We start from the raw sequence: 22,041 nt of genomic DNA, 5'->3' as shown, positions 1-22,041 counted from the left end.
AAAAATAAAATTAAAAAGTTATGTATTTTTCAACAATTTTAAAGGTATAATTATCATTCTTAATAGGTGTAAATTTTATACTTTATAATAATGGAGTAACTGTTGCTGAAATACAATTCAAAAGAAATCACCCCTTTGACGCAAAATGTAATCAACGAAATAGAAAATAAATCCCATACATATTCTTTTTATACTTTAGCCATTTTTTTCTCCTTCATGTATGATAAATTATTACAGAAAATTAGAATTTTCTCAATAGCGATTGTTGAATTTCCACAAGTACTAAGATTTGTTCTTTTGAGTAAATATAACAAAGACAAGCATGCCAGCTCAGATAATTTGTTTGACTATTTCCAACATAGGAAATAAACAAATGAAAATACCTCCACCTGCATAAATCAGTTAATGTTGAACCCAGAATTATTCAAAAATTGTAATGCATCAGCACTTAAGCGCACATATTATACAAGCTCATGAAGACCAGAACCTGGCAAAATTTAACCAAGAGACACTCCAACTCATCATTTCCTTTAAACCCTCCAGACAGAGTTCAGAATCTTCATCCAGAAAGAAGGGGGGGAAAGAATATCTTTAAAAATGACTAGGAGTTATTTCTTTTCCCAGTATTTAATAAAACTAACAGAACAAGATGGCTTGATAGAGAGATCATACAACACTATTCTTCTAACGGCTAAGAAAAATATTGATCATTCCTGGATATCGCAGGCGCAGGAATTCCCAGCAGATTGCTATTTTTGTTGAAGCAGGAAAAAATTCTTACGGCCACACAGAACCCCCTCACTTTGTGTAGAGAACATCCTCCCATGGGTGGCGGTAGAGTGGTTGTTTCAGTCTCTTTTGGTCAAACGTATGCCTGAAATTTCAACCAAGAAAAATGAATCAGACGGTGCCTTGATCACTGTCTTCGATTGTAAACTTGCAGTTTCACAGAAATAGCAGCGGAGAATTCAAAATTCTGTATTCAGTTTATTTAAACAAGATATGTATCACCACCATCAACAATAAACCTTATCTCATTATGTGAGGTCAGTTATATGGATAATACAACGTTATTGTGCTCCATCAATAACCAAGCTTTTAGATATATTGTTAATCAAAAACTATCGTTTAATAACTTCTCTGGATCTCCTCTTTGGTCTTCCTTCACTCCTCTTTACAAGGCTCAAGCCAATAAGCATAAATTGTATAACTTACCCAGCAAAAGGAAGTGAGACTAAGGTCCCCCCAAAAAAAAAAATAAATAAATAAATAAGAAGTGGGATTGTTCAAGTTTGAATGAAAACAGATTTGAGTACAAAAAGGACAAAAAAGACCAAAATTTTAAATGATGGGTCACTAGTCTCCTTACTTTAGAGCATGGTCAAATATAACGTCACAAACATCCTTCCTGATTTTCACATTAATGATTTCGCATTCATGTTGGCCATTAGTTCATAATCTAACTGTAATTATTTATTCCTCACGCCCAAAATAGCTTCTTTTTTTACTGTCCACAGAACACACGCGCACACATCAAAAAATGGTCAAATTAAAACAAAGAAGATTGAAATTTAACTCACCCAATAAGACCAATGGATCGAGCCAGCACGAAAAGTCCATTCAGATAGCCAATTTCCACAATTTCGTCAATCTCTTGCTTGGTGAACATCCCACTACCAGCAAGAAGATCCAAAAAGAGAGATCCAATCGCACCATCTACATTAAGAACCAGGTTGTTTGCCTTTGAGAGGGTATAGGTTTCAACTTGAACAGCATATTCCATGTATTTCACAGAGGGAAAATGCGTGCGTGCGAATCTCTGTAGAAGCTCTACTCTCTTATCTTTGTTGTCCCTATTCTTGATCCTTTTTCACAAAGTGGAACCAAGCTTCAGCAATTTCAGTTTGTCCAATAATACTAACAGAAACTGAAAGCAAGTTAGACAGTGTAAACAAAAATAATAATAATAATAATAATGGATTACCTGTGCCCAATTCCAGGCACCCGAATGCCCTTCTTCTTCATGCCTTCAACAAATTCATAAGGTGTAAGACCCTGGCATCACATAGTACAGAACCTCATGTTAGAGTTTCAGGAGATCATGTTGGATAATCAAAGTTGAAGTGTGCCAGCTACACAGGCAAAGCCTTTGAATTATACCCTGTCATAAGCATCCTTGAAGTAGCGAGCAGCATCATCAATGGCACCCCCAAATCGAGGACCAATAGTAAGCAAACCTGTTTGAGAAGCTCATTACTCGTCATATTACAAAACAAAATCCTGCTCGATCCATCAGTTTTGTCGAAATAAGAAAAAATGTCAGAGACATTTAATTTACCTGATACAAGACTGGAAACAAGGTCTTTTCCAGCTCTTGCTGTCACTATTGTATTGTGAGCACCGGAGACACATGGACCATGGTCAGCACACAGCATGATGCAGATCTGATCAATGTAATGCATCAGCAAGAGAGAAGCTAGAAGATGAAATCAATAATTTACTTTGAAAAGCAGTAACTAAATGCAAAATTCAGAAGGAAGTACCATACAATTTTGTGCACATATCAGTTATATGAAGAAAGAGGAAGGGAGATTGATTTAAAAATTATCCAAGTAAAACATAGTTTTATTTAGCCTACCTCAATAAATTGTGTACAGTAACGAGGAAGGCTGCGTTTGAACCACAAAAGAGAGATAACATCACCCACACCATAACCCTTTTCGACAATGGAAGACATGGGCACACCAGCATAGCATGGCTCCTCACCTTTCGAAAATATCGGATAAGGAATTTAGTTCAATCTTTGTGTCTGAGCAACAGACAACTCAATTCAAAGTTAAAGCATTAAGGGATCCCAACGTACCCCTGTCATCAGAGATGGTGGAAATAATGTGAGTTGGAGCACGGACTTTTCCACTCTTAATTGCAGAGTTAAGGTCCTCAGGGATCTGTGGAGGAGTGAACTCCTTCACTGGTGTAATCTTCCCTTCTCCAACCTAGCAATTGTTAAGGCCACTATAAGATTATAGCTACACTAGGAAACTAGAGACTTCTTTGGAGCGTCACTCCCTACTCACATACAGATAAATAAAAGCCCAAGAAACATACAAACTCACCAATTTCTCGAATGCTTCCTTAATTATGCCTTCAAAAGCTTCGTAAGAAGTGGGAACAACAGCTCCTGCGTCCTTTAGTGCTTGATTCTTTGCTTGAGCAGACTCCATCTCACCACCACTTTTAGCACCCTGATTTTTACAAGTCCATTGAGTTTTAGAAATGCTCTTCAATTGATGCTTAGTCAAAAATAAAGAAATAGTGACATACAGCATGGCCAAATTGTACTTCTGATTTGAAGAGTCGTGCACAGGTTCCGCTGACCCAGGCACAAACTGGTTTAGTCACTTTCCCATGTTTTAGGGCTTCAACTAGGGAATATTCATCACGCCCACCAAGTTCTCCAAGTACAACAATCATTTTAATCTGAGGTTTCAAACAAATTCAATCTGGTCATTGACGATAAATAGAAAGTCCCTTTTATTCTAATCAGCTATTCATGGGTTGTGGTTTTAATATGAGCTATGAAATCCCGCAAGACAAAAAGAAACAGTTTACCTGTGGAATGTTGTTAAATCTTAACACATGATCAGAAAGTGTGGAACCAGGGAAAACATCCCCTCCAATGGCAATGCCTATAACAAAACAAATACACTCAACATGAGTATAAGAAAAATGCAAAAGGATAAAACCAAAAAAAAAAAAAAAAAAATCCTCATCTGCACCTTCATAAATTCCATCAGTGACACGGGCAATTGTGTTGTATAATTCATTGGACATCCCACCCTACAGTTCATAAAGGTTGTCTTCTCTAAGCACCATCGTTGTATAGATTACACAATGCAAATATATGAAACTTAGCTCCAAATAACCAAATCAAGAAACTTCATAAAATTTCCTACGGCATACAAGACCATTTAGAACTCTGATATCATATGAAAACAATTCACTCTGTGAAATGTAAAGCATATCAACAGGTACAGTAGCTATGATCATTATTATTGAATTTTGATTTTTTTAAGAAAAAAAGGAGGAAAGACAGTTATGAATGTACTCTTACTCTCTATTATCCAAGTACACTACTACTTTGTGCTATTATGATGTAATGAACTTCTCTAGTGATAAATAGATAATGTACTCTTCCTTTTCATGATCAAGTTACTATCATTTCCATTCTGAAATCCACAACGAGATTGAGCTCAATATTCACCATATGTCTGCAGGAATTTAATCTTCACTCCACAATATAACAAAATAGGATGGAAAAGCAAATTAAGGTTCAGGACACAAGCTTAACAAATAACAGAGTAATTGACAAATATGTTCTGCCCATTTTATATCCTGTACTCCTCTTGTATATTCATCTATGGTATTTTAATATCTTCGTACAATATCCAAGAAGTAAGTTAAATGATGAAAAAATCAAGTGAATGTCAAGAAATCTAAACTGATTTTTAATATTAAAATCAATGCATCAGAATCTTTAACCCCAGCAGGTTAAGCACAGATATTGATAAACTAGGTATCACATCTAAAAGTATAAGGTGAACATTTGTTAAGATATCCAAGAAATCCCACATTTCCTAAACATAAAACAGGTGAGCCTTATGGGAAATTTCAAAGGGATAGACCCATCTTTGATGAAAGAAAATCAACAAACAAAAATAAGAAAATAAGAAAGTGCATACGGATTTAGAAACAAAGCCAACAGAGCCAGGCCTGTACAGCTTGCATTGAATGATATTGTCAATTGTTCCAGCTGTGTCACCTATCTTAAAAGCACCAGCTTGAATGCCTCCAACAGTGGCCGGTCCAATAACAACCTAACATGGCATCAGGACTAAAATTAATTTTGCCAGCAAATAGAAACAAAATTTTTTTCCAGATTACTACCTTAAGCTATTTATTGAATTGATATAAGTTTCCTCTTCTCCTCTCACCTTATTGTTTGATCGTGCATAAGCAATCAATTGCTTAGTGTCTGCCTCAGGAACACCTTCAGCAATAATGGCAACAACTCTAATAGTTGGCTGCTTCAAAGCAGCCATGGATGATGCAGCAGCACTGCAAGCAATTAATTCTTTTTCAGTATACTATGTAATTAAATTAGACCATCATAATAAATTAATTAATGAATTAATGAACGCTGACCTCCTAAATGATGCAAAATTGATGAAGACATCAGCAGTGGGATGTGCAGCACAAGCTGCTTCAATACTGCAAAACAAGCAAGCATAATGTTGAGAAATTATAACACTTGGACAGAAAATAAAGTTAGCAATGACCAATGGTTGCTTGGTAGTTGGTATCTACTGTCATGTTGCAAATAATAATGGGACCAGATGAAGAAAAAAAGACGGGGAAACTGTTTGACTACAATCAAGCCACCAAATTCGAGCTCTAGCAGAGGAAGGAAGAATGTGGATGGAAATGAACATAAACACCTACCTTGCATGCACTGGGATGGCAATTTCCTCCTGACCAAAGAAGAGCTTCTGGAATCCCTCTGACCCAGGATTAATTATTCCGGCAACTGATGGTGTTTCCCTTCCTATAAAAACAAAACCAGAGCTTTTATTTCATTTCTATTCAAAGCAAACAATCAAGTGATTCTCTTATTTGCTATTATTCATTCAGAATATTTTCTATAGAAACAGAAGGCTTTGGTACAAACCACAAAGAAAATCAAAATCAAGCATCCGCTGGACTGGAAGTTGCTTGTAGTTGTAAAACAAAGCTTGAGTTGTGCGAGAGAACAGTTGTCCAGTGGCCATGATGACAAAACCCAGAGATCTGATGAAATATTGGTATGTTAATAGCTTGATTGCAGCAGAAACAACATAAAAAAATAATGGGACACCACAAATACATAAAAAACACGTAACACAGCTCATACTGCATGGGAGATCAACATGTGAATGAAATAAAAAAAATAAAATAAAATAGAATTTTAAATTAGAAATGTTTCCTTTATCAGTAATCACTGATGGAGGTTAGCATTTTTTTGCTGTGATCAAACATCAATTAACTATCTCAAGCAACACATTACTTTGAGAGAAAAATTCTCAAGAGAAAATAATCGTATAAATATACTCTGTTGTGAACAGTAACAAGCCGTTTAACTGTTAAATTTTCCCTTTGATAAATACGGATACCGAAGGTCATCAGAATCCACGTAAGAAAGTAAGGATTATTTCCTTATTAACTTAACAGATAAATGCGCCAAGATCAGATAAGAGGACAAGTGATGTAATAAAACAAAATCGACCAACCAGATTCAAATGCAGGCAAACCCATCTAGTAATACAGCTCAAATTCAAAGCAGAAGAAACGAAAAGAGCAAATTTATCGATAAAGGAAGACGACAACACTCATAAAGGATTCAATCCCAGAATGACATCCGCGGAGGAATAACGTGACTCATTGACCGGTTTTTTCTCACTTTCGAAATGAAGTCACAAAGGAACTGCAAAAGTGCACTACAAAAGCACCAGGCAAAAATTCAGCGAGCCAACAAAACAGATCGACCACCCTGACAAGTTCCAAAGATGGCAAACAATGCTAAACTAAAATGACATTTGCAAAGCTCAATTGCAAGAAAGCGCAGCCTGCTGGATCTCTCTCTACCACTACTCAAAAGGACAAACCAAATCTATCCGAAGTACAAGACTGGAAGCCATATGAGACTGACAAAAACTTCAAATTGTCAAATGAAAACCGGAATTCCGACTGATCTCACACCCACCAATACGCACAACCTTGATATCCAAGAGATCATTTTCATTAATACAGCCAACAAAGATACAAAAACACAGCACCCCCACTTCACTGCGAATCGAGAACGCGGATAATCCAAGTGGGAAAACTTTAATTCGCATAAAAACAGCAAACCGAGCAAATCACAAAACCGAGATCTAGTACCACAAACTGACGAATTGCAGCAGTTCAGAGGCAAGTCAACAAGAACAGATAAATGGGTAGTATATGAGAAAATACCCGAATCAATCAATTAGTTGAATCGGCCAGGAGGAAAAAAAAACACAGGAGAAAAACGAGAATACGAGAACAACAAGAGAAGGGTTTATATAGAAAGAGAGAGAGGAGGCCAGGAGGATGAGAAGAAGATCACGTGGCTAAGGGTAGTTAGATCAGCAACATTACTAGTGTTGTAGTTGCCTTGTGGGTAGACCAAGACCATCGTTCATATTGAGGCTAGCTGTACAAAATTTACTTGCTTGGAATTTGTTAGATAGAATGGAGAGGAAGGAGGTGGCTGGTTGGGAGTTAGGTGGGTCGATCTGGGTCTGGGTTGGTTGCTCCAAATTTATCTTTGAAAATGAAATTTTCTCCATCGCTTACGTTTCTTATCAGTTATTACATGATTTCTTTTTTTTTTTTTTTTGGCAATCAGTTATTTCATGATTTCACGGGTATTAATTAAGAAGACAACAAAATATAAAAATTTGTGGGACAACTATCTTTTATTTTGAATTAATATTAATTGGGTTTTGAGTTTCTTGTTTCCCAAATGATTTCAGTATTTAACATGCCAGCATAAAATACTATATTTTTTCGAAATAAATTTGCATTTTTGGCCCCAATGTAGTAGAAAAGATTTTAATATAAATTATTAATTAATTTTTGCGTCTATTATATAATTGATTTTGTAATTGGAATTACAGCGTCAACTATAGAGTGCATTTGAATTGGAGGAATAATCGATTTTTCAGGCAAAATAATTGATTTTAAAGATAATTATCCAAACAACTCATTTCGTACTTAATTGATTATTTGGGCTAGAATTGATTTTTTCTTTTAATAAGCTTCTCCTGGCTGCTTTTGTTCATCAATTTTGGGGAGAAATAAAAAGAAACAAAACCGCAAGAAAAAGTTCTAGTGCACCTCATGTTGTGAAGATATATTAAATATTAAACCCTCCACATATGAACATAATGGATTATTTTTTGGGAGTATAACAAATAAATCATTTTAAAATAGAGAAATGACAATTTAATTCTATAAATTAGTATCAAAATAAATTATATTAATTAATTATTTTTATAATTAATTATACATAATTGAAATCCAAACAGGCTTAGATACTGGTTGAGCCAAGATCAAATGTGAAGGGTGGCAAAATCTTAAAATGTTAAAGACAAAAGTACAAAATATTAAAAACTAAGGGTAATAGTTCAAAATTTAAAAGATATGGATACAAAATACTAAAACTTGTATATTAGATTTATAATTTTCTCCAAAATAAAGTGGTGCATTTGCCAGTTATCTAATTATCATTTATATATTTTAGGTGTTTTTCTATATTTTTTCCTAATTTTTTAAGTGAGTTGTTTTGTCCCTTTATATTAAAATAAAAAAGTTGAGTTTTGGCAGAAAAAAAAATAAAGTCAAGTCTTTATATTCCGTTCCTTTTTTCTTTAATAATCAGAAGAAATGCGTTACCAATTATGCCCTTAATGCATAAGTAAATGAGCCACAGCATTAAATTAAAATTTTTCAGGGACTTAAACTTTGTAACCCCTCTTGGGTTTTCAGGGTTAAGGTTTTTAACGGTTATGATGAGACAATCAACCTGATTATTACATTTGATGTGAATACTCTTACAAAAATATTATTGTTGAGGCAAGAGTCCTCCTACGTAGTAATGGCTTTGTGTCTTTAAATTTTATACTTTTTTTTATGGAACTTTAAATTTTACACTTAGAGAGATTAATTTTTGTGTTCATTTTGTTTGACAGTAGTGTCAATCATAATATTAAGATATGTGGTTTTTGTACATTTAATCAAAGTATATCGTAGGGATGCAATGAATGATGAGAAAGAAAGCGGTCTCCTAATATGAATTTTGAATTTAAATTCTCTAAAATTAAAATTGATAAATTTAGGTGAAGTTTCTTTTTTTAAAATATTTTTACTCGTTTTATTATTTTTATAAAGTGTAAAATCTTTTCTCTCTTTTTTAAAAAAGAAAACTATACAAACATTTATCAATCCCAACTTTAAAGGATTTAAATCCAAATTAATTTATAAACTATACAAACATTTATCAATCCCAACTTTAAAGGATTTAAATCTAAATTAATTTATACATGTGTGATTAATGTATCTCCATTCATTCAATTAGAATTTCCACTTAATTCTTTATTTTTATATTACAATATTTTGTATTTTTATTGAAAAATATATATTATAATTTTTTAATTAAAATTTGATTTATATGTGTGCACGCGTGCACACATATATCACACACATCTTTATTAATAATATAATATAATATAATAAGTGTGTGTATTTCAATCAATTTCAAGGGGATATAAATTTCATATAAATTGGGCACTTATTACATTTTAATTAGACAATTTGATAATTAAAAAAAAACTCATCTCAATGATAAACAAAAAAAAGAGCTTTTTTTTTTTCTTTTTTCAGATGATTCAAGACATTAAAGAATCACGTTTTGTTCTCTCATTTTCTTTCACCAAAAGAGAGTAATTTTGCTGCTGATCTTATAGCATCGTCTATTAGAAGGAAGGTGTGCCATGAGAGTTATGTGTTTCATTTTCGCTTTGCTTGTACTGTTATTTTGAGCGTTTGCTCAGTTTAATTTGTAATTATCATTCCGGTTTAAAAAATAAAAAAGATGGTAAAGAATCAATTTGAAGTTGATATGAGCAGTAAAAATTCTAATAACTTAAACAAGTAGTTAAAAATTTAAATTATAACTTCTATATATGTGTAATGATTTAGTTAAAACTTGAGAGTTTCATACCAAAAGATCAATTTAATTTTAATTTAGGATAAAAAATCTAAAATTTCAATAAATGGCCGGATGTCTTTAAATAATAAAGGATTAAATTAAAAAAATATTTAATTTTTTTTTCTAAAACTTTATGATATCTTTAAATCAATAATGATATATGAGTACTCATTAAATTTTAACATTTCCCAATTTATTAAAATAGTTTGACAAGCAAGGGTTTACTGTTATTACAGCTTAATAGTCAACAATTTTAAAGGATTGAAAAATGTTGACCATTTACGTAAGCTTAATGAGTATTCACACACTAACTTAATAATATTAGAAGTTTTTGGAGAGAAAGTTTCATAATATTTTTGCATCTTAATGTAATAATAAATGCACAGTGATATTGCAAAAAAAAAAATTATGTCAAATTTTAGAGTTTAAGTTGCAAATTGTTCTATAACAAAGTCAAAATTTTAAAAGATAAATATCATATTCATGCAGCTAGAATTTTTTTAAAAAAATTAGACAACTAGTGTACAACTATTATTGTATAGTAAATGTCACAGAGTCAATCTCCCCAAACTAGCTAGATGAAGAACGATTAACAATGTCTTTTTCTTTCCCTTTTTAATGTCTCAAAATGTAACTTTTAAGGTTTCATTTTAACATAAGGAAAATTAATGTCTTACTTTTATTTTTTAATTTTACCTTCAGCGTCAATTTTAGAACATCAATATCAAATCATTACGCTTGTATGAATCAGACTAGTTATTTTCAATGTTCTGTTTCAAAAATTGAAAGCTAAATGTTGAATTATTTTGTTTATATATAGTCAAATTTTGGAATATTAATGTCAATAGGTGTAGGTGTTAAACTAATTAATTTCTAAGGTTTCACATCAAAGGCTTAGAAAAGATCATTGGCAATTTTTTCTCTTTAGAATCAACTATTGGAATATCAATACAGTCAAACAAATCATTTTTAATATGTTGCATATTTAGATATTCTTAAAGATCAATGTCAAATTCTTTAATCTTTAATATCAAATTTTGGAACTTTTTTTTATCATCTTACATTTCATTACAGAAGATCCTTTAGTCTTTTGGAGAATGACATTTAAGACTTTCTAAAAAAATTATTACAATAAGGGCTCGTTAATTTTACATTGAATATTGTCTTGTAAAAATACATATACGTGTTATTAAAAATTGAACCTTAACTTGTTGAATTTTTAAGGAACTCCTATCAAAAAATATAAATTATGATATTCAGATTTTAACAATTATATATACGTTTTTTTATAAGATAATATTCGATACAAAATGAATGCATCCTTATTGCGATAAATTTCTTTAAAAAGACCTTAAATGTTATTATTCCTTAGTCTTTGATGTAATTTTCATAATTTTTAAGTCCTAAATTGAAATTGAATTGATCTTTTCGTCTCGTTGACTGTCACCCGCCAGATTCAAAATAAATGGAATTGAGGGATAAAAAGAAGAATTTAAATTAACCCAAAGGGTCCCAGTTAAATAAACTGAAAAGAATAAAATTATTGTTTATTATTAATTATTAGAAAAATAAATCCACAATCACTATTAGTTTACCTTGAATTTTTTGAGAGAATTATTTTAAGATCTCACTCAGCATAATTAATTAATGTATTGTTAGTTTTCTTAGCTTGGCTATCAACGGACCTAGGAATAATTAATTATATTGAATAGAAGTTATATGTAATTCTTTCAATATTTTTTGGGCCAAATTTTACCTTGATTGGGATGAATAATTTTTTCAAAAGGTTTGAAAATTATTATTTTTTATTTTACATAAAATTATATTGAAGCACTGTATAAATTTTGAGGAATGGTTTATATTATATTGTTCATTACTTTTGTATGATAGAAAGAAAATTAAGCACTTGAATTTATATATTTATTGTATTTTTTAATAAAGCTATAAAAAATGAATTCTTTTTTTGTGTTGTCAAACTCTCTTTCCTTCCTTCGTGTAATATATGCTTCCCTTTGTTGGTAAAAAAATAATTCAAAAATTGAAAAAAAAGTACACAAAAAATGATTTAGGATTTTAAACAGTCTTGAATTTATAATTTAGGAGCTAAATTATTCTTTAATTATTTTTTATTTATAATTTTATTTTTAAAATTTTTTGAATTACCCGTAACTACACGTGTAGGGTAATAAATTCTGAGATATAATGTTATTAAAATTTTTAATTTTCATGGAATAGTGAATTATTAAATATTTTTTTCATATTATTATTTAGATTAAATTTTAAATTGAATGAGGTGAAAGGTTATAGAATCAAATAAGGTTTTATTTATATTTTTAATTAACATGTATAAGAATAAAAATATAAAATAAAATAAGCTATTTCTTATATTTCTATAATGAAAAGGATAATAAATTTTTAATTTTACGTTGTTACTGATATTTTTTTTAAATATGCATGCAGTTAACAAATTAAAAAGAATGGCGGGTGTCATCTAAATTTTTTAGCATCATCTTAATATATCGTTTAGTTTTTGATAAGTTTGGTTTTTTTAAAAATGCAACAATATGGTTGAAATTTTTAATTGATTTTTCGTATTTTTCCACCTTTATTTCTCTCTATTAAAATGTTATAATTCTATTTGTCTAGATTTTTTTGATGAAAAACAATACAATCCAACAATTTATATGCAGTGAAAATAAATTTTCATCCACTTGCTAGAATCTTATAGTAGAAAATAAAACAAATAAATAACAAAAAATAAATAGCACAAATTTGATTTAAGACATCATACATTATAAACTTGAAAAACCTCTTAATGCAAGGGTAAAAATCACGGGTCGTCCAGACTAATGAAGAACAACTCCACTATGATCAAAATAAGATGCAAGAGTTTAATCAGATATACAAACAAGTACAAACAATCAATCAAAATATCAAAGTAATAGGTTTATAAAAAAGGATGAAGAAGATGAAAAAAAACCAAACTATAAGCTGTAGTGCAAACATAATATCTCATATCAAGCAACGAATCAATGATCCTACCATTAAAAATTACACATTGAATGTTGTGAATAGCTCACCAAATTTTAGTTTAATCCAATAGTAAAATAATTTGAAAATATTGGTTCATTGAGATTGCTTTGTGAATATGGAAAAATGACTCTCTCTTTCTTTCTCTCTTTTTTTGTCAAATGGTTGCACATAAAATTGAATATGACCTTTCTCATATTACCTAATATAACCCCTCTCCACTTCGCTTATATTTACAACGAGCTTTAATATTGAGCATTTCTCCATATAAGAAGGGAGTACAAACCCAACATTTTTAAAACAAACTTAAAATCTTTCCTTCCTTCCCTCTAGTAGAAAATTAATGTTCTCCTTATATTACATGGGATTTAACATCTTTTATTATATGTAATTGTTTTCGTATGGGTAACTCTCTATCCCTCTTTGTGGGGTTTTTTTTTTATTTATAAAATTTTATATAACAAGAGTTTTGAGCATATGAGATATGAGGTAATCAACTCGATAGGATGATAACACAAACAGAACTCACATAAATAAGATATAAAGTTTATTTTTTTTAACATCTAAAGTCTTTTTATAAACCAAACCACCTGTTAAAATTTAGATTGTTCTATTTTATTTTCTCATTGTTGAAAATTTTTAATTATGGCTTCTTTTTTATTTATTAAAAGAAAGACATATTCCTTTCATATATTCTCTTATAAATTAGAATATACAAAGTCATTACATAATTGTATTTTCATGATTTAGATGTTACAATCATTCTAAAATAGTATATAATAAGTAACCGATATTAAATAAAAAAGGAAAATAGTGTAAGTTGAAGATCCAATTTAATAAATTAAAAGAGTTATTGTATCAATATGTAATATATTAATTTCAAAATTATAATATTTTATATAATGTATAATGAAATCTTTCGGAATTATAATGTAATAGAAAATTATATCCTACCTAACTCTTCACAAGTCAGAATAATGAAGTGGAATGTTTCTGCTCCAATAAAATAAGACGCAACATGTGTTAAAAAATTGGATGCGTGCAATGCACAATCATTAATGTGAGTGCAGGAACAGCTAAGTTTTAGTTAATATTTTAAAAGCCCAACCATATGTTAAAAGGTGACGGGATTTTGATTTTTACAGTTGAATCTAGAAAAAATTAATCTTTTAATTTTTTAACTATTAATTTATTTATAATTCAATCCCTCAACTATAACTCGCTGTGACTCAGTCCCTTAATTATGACTCATCTATGACTTAGTCCCTCAATTTTTGAATCATTTACAAATTAATCCCTAAACTTTTGTTAATTTTTTTATGTTAGCTTACATCTCATATCAATGAGCAAGGGGAGGGTATTTTAAAATAATATATGAGCATTTTTTTCATCCCTCTTATTTGATAAGAAGTTTTTTTTAAAAAATTAAAAAATAAGGACGGAATTATAGGTGAATCAAAAGTTGAGGGATTGGGTCGTAGCGAGATAGTTGAGGGACTGAATCGTAGCAATCGAGGGATTGAGTTACAAGTAAATTAAAAATTAAAGGATTAAAAAATTAATTTTTCCTTTAATCTATTACATCAACTGTCAAATTAGTAATGTAAAAATTAAATAAAAAATAATATTAATTTCATATAATATATATATATATATATAAGAAATAAATCTTTAGCATATTTATATGTTAATAAAATAACATAATATGACCATAAATTAATAATATTTTAAATTACAATTGAATTTTAATTAAAAAGATATGAATAGTTTTAAAAGTATTTGCATTTGTAACTATAACTATCAATGTCTTTTTAAAAAATGATCCAATATCATATCACATATATGTGAAGGGTTTAAGAATGAAGTTGATATTTACTAGGATCTAATTTTTAAATTTTTAAAAAAATTTAGTCATTTTTAATATTTTCTTAGGACTCTTCTGATTTTCTTAAAATCGTTTTGGTTTATGTTTCTAAATTGATAACAGATACTCCTTCTATTTAAAAATATAAGAAATTTTTAATTAAATTTCAAAGTAATTACCTATTTTTAAATTAACTCTATCTTTTTATATTTATCCCTATTAAATACCTATAATAAATATAAAGTTACCATCAATAGGAACATTTAAAAAAAAAGGTCATGATCACACCTCAAAAGATTAAAATTACCTTACATTTTTAACATTCAATTTCTCAAAAAATAACTTACATTTTTGAACGGAGGAGTATCTAATTTGGCTCAATCATAAAAATAATTTTTTTATTCCAAATTGTAGTTGACGATCCAGTCGCACGGTTTGATCAGTTTTTATAACAGCAGTTTTAGCAATAATTAATAATTAATTAATTAATATTACTAATTTAATAATTAATTGTGTGATCTGTATTCTGTATCCTTGGAAGTTGGAAGGGAAGATGCAGATAAATAGAGGACGTGTTTGACTGGTGATGTAACCACTTACTGTTGAGCGATGAAAATCACCAAGATATAGTAATGGAGACAAACGTCGTCTTATCCCTGTGGCTTAAATTTCAAGTCAAATTATATGGATTGGTCATTCTTAAACCACAAATTAAAAATTTATTAGTTTGTCCAAATCTCAAATGCTTTTGATCCAATTTTGCATCATTATACTTCAACTAATTTGTTGCTTCCTGTGAATAAAAAGTTGAAAAATTGACCAGAATTATGGTATCTGAATTGACTTCTTACCAATTTAGACCTTCATCATTTTATAATCAAGTCGTATTTTCAAAGAAAAATATATAGTCGTAAATTGTATTTAATAAGTGGGGTTTATTATTATGTCTATCTCATTTTACTTACACAAATTGAAGTATTGAACAATTGGAAAGGATTATAACATTATTATAACTAGAACAAATTACATAAATAAAATGGAACACATATATAAGTCAAACAATAGATCAAATATAAATGACAAAGAATAATATAATTGATTATATAGTTTATATTAATCTCCTTCCTTTTTTAAAACAAGAAATAAGATAGAATTATTCCTATCTTGTCCTATGAACACCCCTTACTTAATATGTGCTGTAATAAAAATACAAGAGGGAATTATTTTTCTTCTTTCATGTAAGCTTTAACTTAGACAAGTTTTATATTTATATCTTTAGCATTTAAGCCTTATTGAAGTTATTCATAAATATTGAACGAAAATAAAATTGTTCAAAGGCAAAAGAAATGTGTGAAAAATATTTTAAAAAAATGGCATAGAGTTGGAGAAGAGTATGGTAGAATTGAAACAACCAGGCCAAGGGTCTTTTTTTTTTTTTTAATTAGTTGAGAGAATTGAATTAAGTCATCATGAGATCTCAAATCAAGTCTTGGATAAAGTATTTAGGACCCTAAATTTATTTTTTTATGTAATGTTTTTTTCTCAACTTTTGAAAATGATGTAATTTAACTTCTACAGTTAACAAGAGTTAATTTTGACCATTAATTGTTTGAAAAGTGACAAAACCTAAAAAATTATAAAAAAGGATCAATAAAATTTTCTTAGTCATTTTCTATAACTTTTTAAATCATTGTCTGTAATTTTGAGTCGCTTACTATATATATATATATATATTGCATTTTTGTCATTTTTAAGGTCATTTTTTATCATTTTTTAATTACTTAACTATGAAAGTTAACTTTTGTTAGTAAAGATTAAATTGCATCATTTTTAAAAGTTAAAAAAATTATATTAAAAATAAATTTAAAGTTTTAGACACTCTTAAATTTATAATTTAGAGTCAATTTACTGTTTTATTCAAATAAATATGCTGAAAATATCTTCAAGGTACCCGTGAGGTGCTATTAATAATAACAATTCTATACATTGAAAGTTTAGATTAATTTGGATGGCTGGTGTTAATAATCTCAAATTTTTCAGATCACTAGACAATGGGAAAAAAAATAAAATAAAATCATCTAGAGAAGGAAGAGAGTGAATATATTTCATTGTCTTTCTTTTTCATCTCATTATCTCCTCTTGAAATCTGTCAACATATGATATGTGATGATGATGGTGATACCAATTGAAATTGGATACGAGTTAGCAGATCTCACCTATAAGTATTGACTTCTGCGATGGAATCACTTTCATTCATATTTAATTAATCGCACTTATACGCATCAATAACACTTCCAACATTTTTTAGATGGCATATGTTATTAAAAGAATTTAAATATTTTGATTGAAAATGTTTCTAAAATGGAAAAAAATAGTTTATGTGACATGTGAGAATATACAATTTATTTTATTCACATATTCTTTTTCTCTTTTTTCCTATCTTTTAATTATTTGAAAAACACATCCAAGAAATGAATATATATATATATATATATATAGAATAAAGGCATTTAGTTAGTGGATGATGGAGACAAATAGATATAAAATGCAGGGCATGGAAAACGAGAGGATCATTTCCGAGATCTTGCCTAAAAATTATTTATAAATTAATATTAAGGAAACCTAACTTTAATATCATTTAATAGAAATAAAGGGTAACTGCATGCCAATAAATTATGGGAGAAATGGGTGAAGAATAACAGAAGAACACAATATTTTAACTTAAAACTTCAAAATTTAAAATTATATATATATATATATATATTTTATTTTTTATTAGATATTAAGCTTAACTTTATCTCATATGAAATTTTCTCTATCAATTTAAGTTCATTCATACTTAAACATCCTAACACCTGCTAATTAAAAGGTTTAAACTGACATTCTATAAATAGCAAAGCTGTTTTATATATGCTTGTTTGAATCACTCAAAATTGATTTTTACAAAATAAAATATCAACTTGGGTTTTGCAAATACATAGAAATAAAAGTGGCTTTTCAACAAACCAAGTTCTGTAAATGGACATTCACTTTTCAAAATTGGTAGCCAAACACACACTAAAATAAAAATTCAGTTTTAGTTATGTAAACATCAATACGCTTTTACAAAGAAGAAGTAAAATAATTGGAGATTGATAAAACTCTTCAGACAATGCATCAACCTTTCTAGTTTCCTTGATCTTAATTACACTGGAGAAAGATTTACTTGGGAAAAAGGAAATATTAAAGAAAGACTTGACTAGGTTTTTTGCAATACTGAATGGAGACTTTCCTTTGCAAATGCCAATAGCTATTATTTTCTTAAATATGGCTCGAATCATCGGCTGATTATAATTAAACTTGATGATAAGGGAGTTACTAACTAGTGGGCTACACCTTTCAAATATCATGTTGTGTGGTCTTTAAAAGATTCCTTCAAACCTCTTATCAACGATTCATGGCATGGTAAAGATTGGATGGAAGGGACCTTTAGATTCACCAAACTTGCATCCAAATGGAACAAAAATAATACAAGTAGTATCACTACTAAAAAGAGGAGAATCTTGAAAAGACTTGAAGGGATAGATCAGAATAGAAACTCCAAAAATAATTACTTCCTTAAAAAACTTGAAAAATCCCTTTAGAAGAATTACAATAAAGTTCTCCTCCAAGAGGAATTGATCTGGTACTAGAGATTCAAATGCAAATGGTTGAAATGAGGTGATCAGAACACAAAATTTTTTCATGCCTTTACTATCATCTGAAGAAAAAGAAATCAAGTCTTATCTCTTAAAAATGATAATAACAACTGGATTCATGAACAAAACTCCCTCAAAAACTTGGTTGTTTCTTGCTTCGAAGACATTTTCAAAGAAGACAATTAGAGGAAACCTAAGCTCATTACTGATAGAACTTTCCCTCCACTATCCTATGCTCAACTACTTTCCTTCTGTCGAGAAGTTATTGATGAAATCAAGATAGTCGCGTTTGACATAGGAGCTTTCAAAGCCACCTATCCTGAAGGTTTTAATGCTAATTTCATCTACACCCACTGGGAAGATCTTAAGGACAACATTTTTAAATTGATTAAGATGGCTTTTAGGGATCCAAACACAATCATTGAGGTTAATGACACCTTCATTACACTTATGCTTAAATTGGATCACCTTACTTGCATGAAAGATTTTTGTTTGATATCTTTATGTAATGTGAGCTACAAAATTATCGCTAAAATCATTTCTAATCATCTCAAAGTGTGTATGAATCACCTTATTAGAGACAACCAATGTAGTTTCATTCAAGGAAGACAAAGTAGTGATAATATTACTATAGCTCAAGAAGTTATACATTCCATGAGAACTAAAACTAGGAAAAGAGGCTTTGTGGCTCTCAAATTGGATCTCGAAAATGCTTTTGATAGACTTTTCTAGCACTTCATCGATGATACTCTCCAAGCTATTGAAATAAATATCCATTTCAAGAAAATCATCATGGAGGCCGTCTTGTCTGCATGTCACATGAATTCAAGCCTACTCGAGGCATCAGATAGGGAGATCCTCTCTCTCCTTATCTTGTTATCCTTTGCATTGAACAATAAAGTCACTGCATTTTTATTAGGATAGATAAATGCATCTATTCTTTAAGTTGGAATCATTCAAAATTGTCTTCATGAATTTTGCAATGCCTCAAGACAAAAAATCAACAATGCTAAATCAAAACTCTATTGCTCCAAAAATTTCAACATTAATAAAGCCTTGCAACTCAACAATGAATTAGAATTTCCTCTTACTGAAAATTTTGACAAATATCTTGGGATTCTCATTCTTCATGAAAGAGCTTTTAAATTAACTTTTACTCCTCTTATTGAAAAGACTTGTTCTCGTTTGTCTTCATGGAAGAGTCATTATCTCAACATTGCTAGAAAATCTATTCTCACGAAGTCTGTGCTATCTTTCATTCCTAACTATATTATGCAAAATATGCTCCTCCCTGACAATGTACTTTCTGAATTAGATAAAAGTTCTAATACCTTTCTTTAGGACTCCTCGGATGGAACAAATAAACCTCACCTTCTTTCTTGGAACAATGTTATTAAGGAAAAAGAAAATGGCGGTCTTGGTTTCAAGAAAATCAAGAACCAAAATATTGTTTTCATCATGAAACTCTGTTGGGGTATTATTACTAAACCTAATTGTCTTTAGGTTTGAATCTTTCATGATAAATATAAATGTAATAAACCTACTATCCTACTAGTTTGCAAAACTAGTTCCTCCTCATACACTTGGAATAATATTTGTAAAGTTTAAGATACCTTAATATCCCATGTTGGCTGGCAAGTTGGTAAGGGAGATCAAATATCCTTCTGGTATAATATGTGGTTGCCTTTGCCTGAGCCTCTTGTTATGTATGCATTTCCTAAAGCTAAGGCCATTCTTTATGCCAGAGTATTAAATTTTCGCTTAGTTACGAGTGGATGGAATATCAAAAAATTAATCGTTACCTTCACTCGAATGTGGCTAAGTCTATTTTACTGGTTCAACCTCCCAACCCTTATGAAGAAAATGATATTCTTATTTAGAGACCTTCTGCTAATGGCAACTTCTCTATCAAGGCTACTTATAAAACTATTAAGAACTGTGGGGGGAAATACTAATTTCAAAATTTGGTCTACTATATGGAAATGGCCTACTTATGAAAAGATCAAGTTTTTTTTTGAAAAGCTACATGAGATTGTCTCCACACCAAATTTGTCAATATTGACAATGCGAATCCTTCCATAAGAGCTTGTCCCTTTGGTTGCAAGTCTCTTGACTCCTCCATTCACATTTTACGCAATTGCACTAAATTAAGGCAAGTATGGATGGAATTAGTAAAATTCTCAAAACTTAACACTTTCTTCTCTCTTTCCTTATAAGATTGGATTTTTGGAATGCAAAGAATAGCATTGGAGGCCCAAATACTAGAAGAACCCCTTGGAAACAACTATTTGCTCACATATGTTGGAACATTTAGAAAGATTGCTGCATTTATATATACTCAGAAGACCACATTCTTGAGAAGGATATCATTTCTCCAGCACCCAATACATAATCAATGACCGTTGTCTCTAAACTCAACTCAAAAATGTGCATTTTGACCATGATTGATCTCTTGCTAAATGGACTCCACCAAAACCTTGTTGAGTTAGGTTGGATGTTGATGGTTCAGTCTTCACCAATGGAGCTGCAACATGTGATGGCCTTATTTATGATGACCAAGTCAATTAGATAAAAGGCTTTACCAAATATCTTGGTTATCATCCTAGTACTATCACTGAGCTCTTGGCCATCCTTGAAGGTCTTTCTCTTTGTTGGAGATACAAATTTATCCACGTTAATGTTTACTCTGATTGCCTTAAAGCTTTGTCGCTTATTCAACATTACCACAACCCTAACCATCCTTTCAGTGAAACTATAAACAAAATGAGAGGCCTCGCCATATGAGGGATTGGGTTATTAACTTTAACCATGTGTTTGGAGAATCCAACTATTGTGTGAATTGGCTCGCTCGTTAAGCTTTGAACGACAATGTCGACATCTTGATTTTCAAATATCCTTCTCTGGAGTGTTACACTCTTATATGTCTTGATTTGACCTAATTTTGCATGGTTATCTGTGGCCTTGTATTAAAAAATAAAAAAAATAAAAATAAAGAGGAAGACCTATATGCTACATGACATATATAGTAACGTTGATTTCAAGAATGGATCTAGAAGTTGACATATGGGGTGCCAAAATTGAAATGTTACAAGAAAGTTGGGGTTAAAATTAATTTTTGCATGCTTTACAAATGAAAACTAATATAATCCAAAAGAAAGTTTGTAATATAAGGGGCAAGCACTCTTATGTGCCCCTCCTTGTATTTGTCTTGATTGATTTACATAAAAAGAATTGTTGGGTTCTCCACCTTTAATGAATCAAGCCCCAAATATAAGCCCACTCATGAAATAGAATCTTATCAGAATAATAAGAAAATTTAGGTATTTGTATGCAATAAACTTAGGCTCTTACTTGATTGATTTATGTAAAAAGAATTGTTGGATTATCCACTAGATTAGACTCAAATATAAGCTCACTTATGGAATAGGGTGGGTCTTGTCATAACAATGAGAAAATTTGGGTATTTATATGTGATAAATGCGGGCTCTTGAGCATCATTTTCTCTTTTCTTTTTGATTAAGGGAGGGAACCTTCAATAATCGTGCACACATGTTGCCTTGCTTCACGCATGAAGGCTATATAAGGGTGATCAGAACCATTTTTTGATTGATGCGTGTATCATTTTGAGTACTCCTTAGCTT

The 22,041-nt window shown here is 30.2% G+C and overlaps 1 protein-coding gene across 1 annotated transcript; it reads right to left on the bottom strand.

The window, feature by feature from the left end:
- Window positions 1-496: 496 nt before the first annotated feature.
- LOC129320227 (ATP-citrate synthase beta chain protein 2) lies at window positions 497-7,342 on the bottom strand. The gene is made up of 17 exons (XM_054965547.1): window positions 7,051-7,342; window positions 5,729-5,847; window positions 5,503-5,605; window positions 5,206-5,271; window positions 4,995-5,118; window positions 4,743-4,877; window positions 3,780-3,840; window positions 3,613-3,689; window positions 3,325-3,480; window positions 3,117-3,245; window positions 2,864-2,996; window positions 2,639-2,766; window positions 2,339-2,444; window positions 2,161-2,237; window positions 1,985-2,055; window positions 1,581-1,865; window positions 497-874 (listed from the first exon to the last, which is right to left on the bottom strand). The coding sequence occupies exons 2-17, from the start codon at window positions 5,826-5,828 to the stop codon at window positions 799-801; spliced, it is 1,827 nt and encodes a 608-aa protein (XP_054821522.1). The 5' UTR covers window positions 5,829-5,847; window positions 7,051-7,342; the 3' UTR covers window positions 497-798.
- Between the last annotated feature and the right edge of the window lie 14,699 nt (window positions 7,343-22,041).

The sequence above is a fragment of the Prosopis cineraria genome, unplaced genomic scaffold (genome assembly GCF_029017545.1).
Source record: "Prosopis cineraria cultivar Desert tree isolate PC_DT_omini unplaced genomic scaffold, ASM2901754v1 PC9, whole genome shotgun sequence".
NCBI classification, from domain to species: Eukaryota; Viridiplantae; Streptophyta; class Magnoliopsida; order Fabales; family Fabaceae; genus Prosopis; species Prosopis cineraria.
The sequence above is the reverse complement of the archived record's forward strand: the minus strand, read 5'-3'. Positions and strand labels throughout refer to the sequence as shown.

Excerpts from the sequence above, each read along its gene's own strand:
- LOC129320227 (XM_054965547.1), bottom strand. The coding sequence starts at position 5,828 with ATGGCCACTGGACAACTGTTCTCTCGCACAACTCAAGCTTTGTTTTAC. Across the intron at positions 5,606-5,728 it reads TGATTTTGATTTTCTTTGTG|GAAGGGAAACACCATCAGTT; the intron begins GTTTGTACCAAA and ends TTGTTTTTATAG. Across the intron at positions 5,272-5,502 it reads GCCATCCCAGTGCATGCAAG|TATTGAAGCAGCTTGTGCTG; the intron begins GTAGGTGTTTAT and ends CTTGTTTTGCAG.